Source organism: Octopus bimaculoides, chromosome 14, assembly GCF_046866305.1.
Source record: "Octopus bimaculoides isolate indiv1 chromosome 14, ASM4686630v1, whole genome shotgun sequence".
NCBI classification, from domain to species: Eukaryota; Metazoa; Mollusca; class Cephalopoda; order Octopoda; family Octopodidae; genus Octopus; species Octopus bimaculoides.
In genome coordinates, this window is record NC_142941.1 from 2,894,595 (window position 1) to 2,907,808 (window position 13,214).

Consider the following 13,214-nt stretch of genomic DNA (forward strand, 5'->3'; position numbering starts at 1 on the left):
TGACTCTGTCATTCATCATTCTTCTACAACTAACTCGTTATTTTATTGCAAACAGGCTTTCTTTTTAAATTCCTACATATTTTTTCTAACATATTTTTAAACTAAATCATTCATTAATATTTCTCTATGCAGAAAGTAAGGTAGACAAATGGAGAAACCAATTATATTGTTAATGTTTATTCTAATTAATGCAGAAAGAATGAAAGCCTGGTTCACTTCAGTAGGATTTGATTAGTCCAACATACAACTGCTTCAGCTATTTCCAATGTCCTAATTGTGGCTCTATTTAACAGTATCACCTGGCCCTTTGTCCCTTTAGAGGAGCCCATTTTGTTGCAAACCTTATATTATGTCAGATGTCTTGCCTGAAGTCCATTCCTCCCACAAGTCACTGAGGTTAAGCAAAAAGATCATTGGCATTGTCCTTCCTTCTGATTAAGTTTTTTTTATTTTTAATAAGCATAATAATAATAATAATAATAATAATGAAATATCTAAATATCTTATAATAATTTAGTTTATTGTAAAATGTCAATAGAATTAATTTCCACTAATGTAAATTCAACTGAGGGAGTAAAATTTTACTTCAGGTTTATTATAAACATAAACTATTATAATTTAGTATAAAGAAATGGTTACCGATTGATATAATGAAGTAACTTTTTTAATGAAATAATATTTCATTGAATAAATAAGATTTGAAAATCTTTACTGACTGGAGTACAGGGGAGCTAACTTTACTTCTGATCATGATGTCAAGTTGAGCATATTGAAGTAATTATACCATAGCAATCATGAACATGACACAGAATGCACCATAGCCAATTATTTCCAGTGAAACAACATTTTTTCAGCTAAAAGTCAAGTTTTATGAGTTTAAAATATCAATATGCTGGAGGGAAATCTCACAAATAAGCAAAAAAGTCTGTTTTCCAAAAATCAATAGCAGATGAAAGGAAATGGAAACATATTTAGACTTATTTTCAGTAGCTTTCTTCCTTTTCCTTTGCATTTTCTTTTTTATAGAAATGAAGTCAAGAATTTATTTTAGAATGTAATTAAATTTATTTTCTTATTCACTTACATGTTTTTCAGAATGATCTGACAGTTTTAACAGCTCTCTCATATGAAGCAACTGTACATGGAAATATGTTTGTAGAATACTTATCTATATTATTGCTTCAATTCTGCTTATGCATGGACATCACCTACCACGTCAACGAAGAAGACAGTCCTCACACCTATATAGGAGACATTGCTGTTGACTCTAACTTATCACACCCTCTCACACATCAACAACACACTCTCATTACATTTACACAACTACAAAGGACAGTCGAGAGTGGTTCTCACTTATTTAATGTCACCAACTCAGGAAAACTATACACTACTCAAACACTGGATGCTGAGTCTCTGTGTACGTACAACAAGGAATGTTCCAGAATAGTTAAAGTAGCAGTGAGGAAAGGAAAGACATTTATGAAGATATTAAAAGTGAAAGTAATAATAGAAGACATTAATGATAATCAACCAGCATTTCCCACCAAAGAGATTTCATTACAATTTGATGAAGGTGATGGGAAGGGAATGAAAAAGTCCATTCCTAATGCAATTGACAAAGATGTTGGATTTCATAATCACATGATAAAATACTTTTTAGCAAAATCTGAAAGTGAACCATTTTCATTATTAGTAACTAGAAGAGCTGATGGAATCTCAATGTTAGAAATTGTTTTAGAAGAGAGGCTAGATAGAGAAATGAAGGAAATCTATAACATAAATGTTGTGGCTAAAGATGAGGGATCTCCACCTAAAGAGAGTGTTTTAAAAGTTAGAGTAATAATTAGAGATGAGAATGACAATCGACCTGTATTTTCTAGAAATATTTATAATGTATCCATCAAAAACACACATAATAAGAATATTCCAATCCTCACACTTTCATCGACAGATTCTGATACAGGAGACAATAAGAAAGTTTCTTACTACTTTAGCCCGATGACTTCAGACATTGTTAAAAGACAGTTTCAAGTAGATCACTCTACTGGCAAAATTTTTTCAACAGAGAGTTCTAGTCTAGATACTAAATTGACATACCAACTCTACATAGAAGCTAGGGATGGAGGCAGCCCTCCTCTCAGTTCTATAGCAACAGTTCTGGTGAATGTTATCAACCAACACAACAATCCTCCATCTATTGATATTGATTATGTTTCTGCCCTCAATCACAACACAGCTACCATTTCGGAAGATACCAAAGTTGGTAGTTTCATTGCTTATGTGATGGTCACTGATAATGATGTTGGGTATAATGGACAAGTCAGCTGTAGCCTCCATCATGATATATTACAGCTGGTGTCCATGGGGTCAAAAGAATTCAAAATAGTTATGAAAAGTTCTGTTGACAGAGAGACACAAGATTATTATAATGTTTTGATTACTTGTCAAGATGAAGGTTTCCCATCTCTTAAAACAGAAGAAATGTTTTCACTCCAGGTCACTGATGCCAATGATGTACAACCACAATTTAACAAAGACATGTTTAAATTTTTAACTTATGAAAATGAAAAACCACATTTTCCTATTGGCTTTATCAATGCCACTGATCCTGACCTGGGACTGGCTGGTAAGCTAACATATTCCCTATTGCACAAGAAAAGGAATCCAATTCCCTTTCAAATTTCTAACTATGGCTTTATTTCAACAAACCAGTCTTTAGACAGAGAACACAGAGATTTCTATGAGTTTGAGGTTTTTGTGAAAGACAATGGAACACCATCTCTGAATAACACAGTGAATGTTGAAGTGGAAGTATTGGATAGAAATGATAATGCTCCATATTTTACATTTCCTAGTGTTGACCCTTTTACACTTGATGTCCACTATCACCCGCAAAGTAAGAACGACATCACAGTTTTGAGAGCTTCAGACAGAGACAATGGAAATAATGCTTTTCTCAGGTATGAAATCATTTCAGGTAATGAGAGACAGCTGTTTAAACTAGATTCGTTCACTGGTGTGTTATCCTACTCTCGCACAGTTTACCAAAATGATGCCGGATCCTATGAGCTTGAGTTTGTTGTGAAAGACAGTGGTACTCCAATTCTATCAGCAACAACAACTGTCTCTTTGACACTGACTGTTAGTAATAAGACGTCACCAATGTTCACAGCTGTCCACTTACAGTCTGGTAACAATCTCAATTTAACTTGGGTAATTATCATAGTAGTAGCAGCTGTAATAATATCTGTGGCTATTGTGGTTTCTGTGACACTGTGCTTTATTAGAGGCACCAATACTCGAAATAATTCTGCAAGGGTTCGTGAAAATTCTCAATACCATTCAAGAGCAGAAATGAAACAGTTAATATATCAAACAAACAATCCTATAGTTGTGACAAAAAACCCAGAAGAGATGCTCAGCAATAATAGTCCATCAATTATATCTTCAAGCCAGTTTTACCCTGAGGAAAACTCGAGCAAAGACTGGAAAACAGCTACTCTAGTCCGGACGCTTCCAAAATCTATAACGGTAAGTTTATTTTCTTTCTACTACATAATATTTGGTTTGTATTTCATAGATTTCTCTTTTGACAAATTACTAATTTATATTTATTAATTCTATATTACTATTGGTGAACAGGATTTTCCAGAGTTACAAAATAATAGAAGTTTTCAATAAACCTCGATGACATGTATTCATTGCTAGAAACATTGCAATTTCAACAATTATAAGGAAGAAATATATATATATATATATATATATACATATATATATATATATTCATCATGTTGAACCATTAATCCCTACACATATTTTTTCTCTTTCCATTCTTTTCTTTTTTTTCATTCTCTCTCCCTTTTTTTTCTCTCAATCCTTTTTGTTGAAGAGTGTAGGCTTGAAACCTCAATGATTTTTCCATTCTTCTTGAGTGTTAAACTAATACACCTGCTTGTTGTTCCTTCACCTGTCTTAGTGTTTTATTTTCTGTAAATCTGAACTATATATATATATATATATATATATATATATATATAAGAAAGAAAAGGATAAAGAGACCAATGGCAAAGTTAGAATTATATTTTATGGATAAAGTCCTACAGCTGTTTCAGGGAAAATCCAATGTATCCCTTCATCGGAGACGGTAATAGCAGAAGAATGGATTATTACATCTGTAAGAGGAGATTTGTAGTAAGAAGTGAGAGGGATGACAATGATGCCACCATTGTTTACCATATTCCCATCCACACTGGCAGAGATAAAGGCTAAAAAGACTGACATCATTATCAAGAAAAATATTGACATGAGGTGTAAAGAGGTGTATATCTATGAACATTGCAATACCTTCCAAAAAGAACACCTCCATGATAGTCACAAAGAAGCTGACCAAGTACAAAGGCATGAAGATCCAGCTCTGAAACAACTCACATGTTATTGTGGGTGTTGTCAATGAGGTGACATCTTTCCCACAACACCTCAGGTACACAGTTGGGACCCAGCCATACATCATACAAAACAGGAAGTACAAAAAGAGCAGTAACAAGTAATAACAATAATCATGATGATGGTTTCAAATTTTAGCACAAGGCCTGCAATTTTAGAAGAGGGTGACAAGTTGATTACATCAATCACAGTACTTGACAGGTACTTATTTGATTGACCTCAAAAGGATGAAAGGTAAAGTCTACCTTAATGGTAATTGAACTCAGAATGTAAAGAGCTAGAAGAAATGCTGTCATGCATTTTGTATAACATGCTAACAATTCTGCCAGCTCACTAATAATAATAATAATAATAATAATAATAATAATAATAATAATAATAATAACAAAATACAAAGACCTGGAAATAGGGATAACTCGAATGTGGAATCTAAAAACAGAAACAATTCCTATCATAGTAGGTGCCTTAGGTATAATAAAAAAATATTCAGACAAATACATAACAAAAATACCAGGACTTACAAATATATATAACATACAGAAAATTGCACTACTGGGTACTGCACACATTCTACGCAAAACACTTTCAATACAGTAACCATAAGAGCACCACAGCAAACCACAGCACATACCCAAGGCGCACAGAGCTGCGCTCGGTAGTGAAGTGAAAGCACGTTATAAAAATAAAACTACTGAACAATAATAATAATAATCTAATAAAGTGAATATTTCAATTTTATAACTTAATCCATTTAGAGTTTGTAAGCTCATTTTAACTGAAAGAATAACTTTGTAAAGAAGACGTAGAGTTACTATATACTGTAGTGTATCATTTTATGGATCCAGGGACAATTAAAAGATAAAGACCTTTAAGAGATGGTAGTGAGTTCTGAAATAGTCTGTTCATTAATGTCTCAACTTAAAATAATGACTCCTAACTCTTGGATATCTGGTAATGTCTTCTAAGATGTAAGAATCAAATCCAGTACTTGTGATGAAGAGCAAAGCTGATATGGTTATATGAATGATATAGAATCTTTCTTAACCATTGTGCCAGTGGTTGTAGTCTAGTCCCTGGGATTAAAAGCATTTCAGCAGGTTATGCAGAACTACACTGTGTAAGATATCCTTTCCTTACTTAATAAGAGGAAGTGATGAGAGATTTGACTGCTATTTCTAGTAGGTTGAGCAAACCACATAGAGGCTCCAACATGGGCTTCCTTAGCCATTGTGTTATGGTCACTGGCAGTACACATTACACAAATACAGGTATATTAAATACCATAAAACATAAATTCTTGATTTATTAACATTATTTTTGCCTCTATAAGATGAGTTATAATTACCAATAGCAATTAAGCTTGGCTTCATATGAAAAGGGAAGATAATCTCAAGAATCAAGAATTTCTCCAAAACTGACATGCCATTAATGCAAAAGAAGAACTCATTGTCTGAAGATAAGAAGAGAGTTGTGTCTTTTTGCCTCAATATATATCATCAGCATAACAATTGTCCAACCTTATCTCTTACCCCATCTGCAAAACAAAAAGGTAGTGACACTCCTACTCCATGGTTGAATGGTTCATGCTTAAAAGAGACCTACTTTGTCCAATTCATTTGAAAGGGTTTTCGTAAACCATTCTATCAAGACTAGAATGGAGAAACTGAAGGAAATGTGTAAGAAAAGAAAAGAACAACAATAAACAAAGCTACAGAGTTGGAGATGGATAAATGTTTGGTTAGTGGTGAGACAGTAGGGTGTGAACTACTGTGGGTTGGGCTTCTCCCTAGTGTATTACAAGAATAAAAATCAGCAACTGACTTTGATTTTAAGGAAGCTAATTCAACCAAAAATAGCTTTGATCTAATAAACCTGATTTAATGGAAATACATAAAATAAATTAACACAAAATATTATAATGATGCCATGACAAATATTTAATGAGATAAAGAATAAATAAAAAGAGATGAATCATTTATGGGAAGTTAACCATCTGATAATTGTGAAAAAAAAAAATTGATGTGAAAGTAACATTTTTCATCATCTTTTGATTTTTTTTTTGCATAAAACTATATTGTGGAGTGGTTTGACTTTATCAATAAATATAAACCAATTACCATTTAAATATCCTAAATTAGATAGGATAGACAAAAACTTAGAGTGATTATCCAAATGCAAATGTTCCTAAACTGTTGTTCAAATACAAAAATATAAAAAAATTTGCCTCTAAAGAAAATTAAATTGTTGATAGTAATTAAAAGATGGCAGAAAAACACAATTAAAAAAAAGAATTAATGTTCTACGAAGTTCAGAGTTATAAAAATACTGAAAATAGTATGTTTTATCTTTTAAAACAGGACTTGAACAATGATGCTTTTAAATTAGCTGCTGTTATATTAGTAGTCAAAAGTAATTCCCCCTGTTCTTGTCATTTACATTCTATAAGAAAAATGTGTTAAATGATTCTGTACTGGAAATATTTGTAAAATTAATAAATACAAAAGAATCTACTGATTAAATGACAATATTTTTAATATGAGACATTCAGAGGATACAAATATACAAGAGGGGTGTGATGTAATTTATTGAATGTGCATGTTTTATTTAGGTAACTGTGTGTGTGTGTGTGTGTGTGTGCATATATATATATATATATATATATATATATATATATATATATATGCATGCACACACACACATATTTCATATATGTATGTATATGTGTGTGTGTGTGTGTGCATATATATATGTGTGTGTGTTTGTGTGAATATCTTTCTGTCTATGTATTATGTGTGTGTGTGTGTGTGCATATATATATGTGAGTGTTTGTGTGAATATCTATCTGTCTATGTGTGTGTGTGTGTGTGTGTATATATATATATATATATATATATATATATATAAAAGAAATGGCTGGGCAAAGTTCAGAGAGCTGCTACCTTTGTTAGTAAGAAAGGGCCTCTCCCTCAGAATGAAAGACAAACTGTAAGATGCCAGTGTATATACAGCTATGCTACATGGCAATGAAACATGCACTATGGCTACGGAAGACATGCATAAGGAAGTGCCAGTCTCTAACTATGAATGGAACTTGTAGAAATGGTAGACTCAGGAAGATATGCGATGAAGTGGTGAAAAAAGGTCTTCAGACATTGGGCCTCACTGAGGAGATGACAAGGAACCAAAATTTCTTGTGATTTGCTGTGCGTAAGAAATCATATCAAGCTAAGTAAAATCATAGCCATCCATTCATACAAGTATGTCCTTTACAGCTATGCTTTCCACTCCCTTTCTCAACCAAGAGGTTCTTGTCTTGTAAGCTTATGGGTGCTGGTGCTATATGAAAAGCACCCAGGCATTAGGAAGGGCATTCAGTTGTAGAATTCCTGCCAAACAGATAATTAGAGCCTGGTGCAGCTCTCCAGCTAGACAGCTTTTGCCAAACTGCCCAACCCATGCTAGCATGGAAAGCAAACATTAAATGACAATGATTATATATATACACACACACACATATATGCATGTATGTATAAAGGTTTTCTTTTTTCCTCATTTATTTACATAGTTTGTCAGCCAAGACTAAAATGGAATTATTAGCACGAGAGGAATTATCCCATGTCAGATACCATCATTTGCATGCTTTTTTTACATATCGCCAGCATTAGTGAGGCTACAAAACTAAAATTCCTTCTAATTGAGTTGGGCTACAGTAAAGAGGGAGGTATCTTTATGCTAGATGAGATCAGTCTTCAATAATTCGTCTCATATCTTTCTGGGTTTCCCTCTTCCAAAAGGTCCATCAATTTAAGTAATTAGCATTTCTGTATGCAACTATCTACATCTATACACATCACATGACCAAACCAGTGAAGTCTTCTCCCTTGCACATTGCATCTAATTCCTCTCATACCCAACATTTCTTTCTATACATTAGCACTCTGTTGCACATGCACACTGACATTCCACATCCTGTGGAACATACTAGCTTCATTCCTCTCTAGTCTTTACATGTCTTCTGCGTTCACAGCCCACATCTCACTACCATGTAGCATTGCTGTTCATATACATGCATCATACAATCTTCCTTTCACTTGGAGAGAGAAACCTTTGGTTGCCAAAGAAGTAAAATCTCTCAGAATTTTCTCCACCCTATTCTTATTCTAGCATTTACACCTTCTGTGAATCCTCCTCCAATGCTAATTAGGTCCTCTAAGTAGCAGTATTTTGTCCACTACCTCTAAATAGCCTCCGGGACAGTTGAGAAAATGGATTTTCCAAGTATCTGTAGTGTTTATGTTCCTGTGTATCTTCCACATACAAATATTACCGTCTCTGATAACCTTCCCATTATTCCATTGCACATTTTGTGTGCCCATAGCTTCAACAGGATATGCTGTATGGAATTCCTGCCGACACCTTTTCTACACATTGAGCAGAGCCATTTACCTGATGAAGGAATGGTGCTGTCCATTTTCTTGCTTACTAGAATATTAGTCTTTGCTCGATTAACCTTAAGGCCTTTTGATTCCAGATTTTGCATCAGCACCTGAGATCTTTTTTCTAGTTCTGTAACAGAATCTGCTATAAGAGAAAGATTATCAGCATATAACAGTTCCCAAGGTCAACCAGTTTTGAATTCCTCTGTTATGGCCTGTAGGACGATGATGAATAGGAGGGGACTGAGAACTGAACCTTGATGAATGCCTACCTGTACACTAAATTCATCATTATACTCATGGTTAACTCTCACCTTACTGACAGAACCTCAGTACATGGCTTGTATGGCTTTCACAAGCCACTTGTCTACTCCTTGCGTCCTCAGAACCCACCATATCACACAACAGGGCACTATCAAAGGCTTTCTCTATGTCATCATCTGCCAAGTACAATGGTTTATTCTTGGCCAGATACTTCTGCTGCTGTTGTCTGATCATAAAAGTAACATCAGTAGTGCTTCTCCCCAGCACAAAGCCAAATTACATTTCATCTAATCTGATTTTGCTTCTAATTAACTGGGCTATAAAACTCTTTCCATAACTTTCATGATGTGGTCCAAAAATCTTGAGGTTTCTGTAATCATTTCTATCTAAGGCATCTTCCTTGCCCTGGTAGCAACTGACTATAATACTGCTACACCAGTCATTGGAGATGACACTTTCCTGAGTAACCTGATTAACTATATGGGTGTCTAGACTGTATCCTACTCCACCTGATATTTAAAGCATTTCAGCGGTGACTCCCGATGGGCCAAGGATATTCTGTCTTCATGCTCTCCATTGACTTATCTATCATACAGCTCTCAACACAAATAGCTGGTCCCTCTGTTAGGTTCACATAGAGGAGATTCCCTTTCTTTCATATATTCTCCACATTTAATAGTCTTTCAGAGTAGCACTACTACACTTCTTTCTTGCCTGCATCACTAAGTGCAAGCATAACCATTATCCAGATGTACACACTTCTCTCACACAACATCACAATTCTCTCTAACCCATTGTCTAGCAACTTGGAACACCTTAAGTCTTCACACTATAAAACATTAGAAAACCTCCAGCTTTCTGCTTCTGCCCTGGCTAGATAGACCTGTTGCCTAGCTTCTCTCTTGGTTGTCTTTGCTGCCTCCATTTCTCCAATCTTTCCAAGTCTGTCTCTTTGCTTTTATGGTTCTATCTACTTCACTGTTCCACCATCTGGTCATTTTCCATCTAGTAGAGACTTCGCCTCAACCACATATTTTGTCTGCAATCTTCAAAAGGTTGTCTTGTAGGAACTTTCAGTTGTCCTCTACATTACATGTCTCAACCTCTTCCTCTTTCTCCTCAAATGTTCTAATCAGAATGTCTCTAAACCTCTGACTGTTTGATGGATCTTTCAGCATCCATAACTTATTTTTCCAGACCAGTTTGTGTCTCTGTGTTCATCTAGCCCTAAGTCTGAAGTCACTAACCACTAACTTAAGTCGAGTTGTATATTCCTCACTGGGAAATGATTTAGCATTTATAAGCATCTGTCTATCCCTGTTTCCAGTGAGGATGTAATCAAACTGGCTTAAGTGCCCACCAGACTGATTTTCTGGATGGTTTTCTGACGTTAGTGTTGCAGTCCAACAAGTCATTTGCATCACAGAATTCCAGGAGCCTTGTTCCCTCCTAATTTCTAATGCCAAAGCAAAAACCTCTATGCATGCCATAAAACTCATAAGTGTGTTGCCCAACATGTCTATTGTAGTTGCAAGCTACAATGATAAGGTAAATTTTCTTTGTTGTTAAGGTAGTCTGCTGAAGGGACTCATAGAAACAGTCCTTCAGTTCATCAGCTAGTCCAGCATGTGGAGCGTATGCAGAGATAAATATCATTGTTACATTATACAAAGGATTCTTAGCTTGATAATCCTCTCACATACCCTGATTATCTCAATAACTTTATCCATTTCTCTGCCATAAGTATACCTATCCCACCCATCCCCATCACTTCTCCCTATCCAGAAGAATTCATATCTATAGTCCATGCCCACAAGTGCTCTAACCTATTTTTCTGTACACACACACACACACACATATTTATGTATCTAAATCTATAGAGATGCATGTAGATATGTTTTTACATATGTGTGTGTATGTCAATGTGCATATTCATATAATACATACAGCCATTGCAACGAGTGTACGAGCTAAATAGCAAATGTCCTTTATTAATATCTTTAGTCAGTGTTTGTCATAGCTTATTATACATTTCTGCCTCTATTCCGTCTATATTTTTGCCCTTTCAATTCTGACCAATCCTAATAATTCCAGTTTTTCACTGCAAACCAATTCTTCATATATATTTTTCAACAAACTTTTAATAATTCATTGTTCTGATCTTTTACACCAGTACATTTCCTATCTCTTCTCTTCCTCCAAACCTGTTTCTTTATGCTGTCAGGGAGGGCAGGCTTATTGTGTGTATATCCTTTCTGTCCCTCAACTTCTTGTCCAGCCTTTTCAGACACATCCAACATCAGTTTAAACTGATAACTAATAACACACACATACAAACACAAGTACACATGCACATATATGAAAACCATCACAAAACTATTTTCCATTTTCTTCCAGCATCTCATATCAGTGTGAATAGTTGGAGTGTCCTTAAATAGTGTCTGTTTGCAAATATAAGAAATCAGATCCTAACTACCTCCAAAATAGTATCTTAGCTGTTATAGAAGCAGACAGTAAGGAACAATTGTAAAATATCTCAATCAAGCAATGAATATAACTAGAAAAGTGAAGATGTTGATGGTGACCTGAGTAATTTCAAATGACTTCAAATCTCTTGAGTAACAGCAATGTTTTCAACTTCAAATCATTTGATAACTTTATTACATCTACATCAATTTCCCGAAAATGAAACTCTTCCCACAAATGTTGATTATCTTGGCAATTCATGTTATTTTTCTCTCTTACTGACAAGAATAGTATTGAATCAGTCCTCTTGGGCCCATTATTCTCTCTATTTATGTGGAATCTGAATAGTTTGTTTTCTTATCGTTAAAATAGCAATTAGTTTCTAGTACCACTGGATATTGGCTGGTAGCATTTTTGTTGTATGTTCACTGTATGCAGTGATTACTGCCATTGTGTTCCACAGTATTTTTCAGACATAGAAAATTATCAAAATCCTGATAACAAATAACATCTTCAGAATAAAAGAATAAAATCCAATATGCATGTATATGTATGTCTATCTGTATTCACATACGTAGACACACACACACACACACACACACACACACACACACACACATGCTAGTAATTTCAGACTAAACCATTTAATAACTCCGTATCGCCTGAAATGCTATCCTACTGTAGTAACATCTTGTTAAATGAACAAAACGTTAGATTGATAATAATAAAACCAATAGATTTTATGATGTAGACAGTGTCTATTATACACAGAATTCACTGTTAATTAAGCTGTCAAAGAAGATTAGGATAGATGCCAAGTGTTCTGTCTACCTGTCTATCTTACTGATCAAATCAGCTTCCATTGAGACGAAGCCCATAATTTCTTTCTATAGACTATCTTCTAACTTGACTTCTCTGACACATATACCTTGCAGGCGAACAGTAAGGGAAAAATAATTGTATAATCTTTTCAGTTAAGTTAGATTAAATAACTATCACTAAGTAAATGGGCTCTGCCTCACATTACAAGCTAACAGTTTTATATAGTATCATTGAGTTTTCCTGCCCATTTCACAGAGCATCCTACTTAGAAAGATCTATAGACCAACTAGTTACATCACCAAAAGAGAAGAAAAGTATCTTTGAAAATTGTATCTCCTAAAGAATGATACATGTCAAGTAGAGCTATATTCCATGTTACTTACCTAGAAAAAACTTTAAAAATCATCTAATGTGCACTCATTTACAAACACACAACCTAAATATAAATAGCTAAACACAATTTACTATAAGACACGCAGCAAAGAGGAAAGAACAAGGAGTATGTGGTAGTGTAAGAAGGAGTAAGAGGGACACACTGTCATCAATTAAGTCACAGATTATAAGGAAAGAACTTGACAAACCAATCAATCAATTAATTAAATAATTTACTAACCAGTTAACTGATTATATGATTAATTGATAAAAAAAAACAGAGGTAAATACTGCAATGTTCTTGTGGCACAAACAAACTACCTGCAGTAATTGGGATGTTCCTTAATGTGTGTGTATAAAGCACACACACACACACACACACACATATACATATATATATACATAGTTGCT

General features: G+C 34.4%; 1 protein-coding gene across 1 annotated transcript in view; it reads left to right on the forward strand.

The window, feature by feature from the left end:
• LOC106867371 (cadherin-related tumor suppressor) overlaps window positions 1-13,214 on the forward strand; it is a 90,090-nt gene that overhangs the window by 36,721 nt on the left and 40,155 nt on the right. The window contains exon 5 of the mRNA XM_052972925.2: window positions 1,096-3,531. Coding sequence (XP_052828885.2) covers window positions 1,096-3,531 — 2,436 coding nt within the window. The remainder of the gene's footprint in view (window positions 1-1,095; window positions 3,532-13,214) is intronic.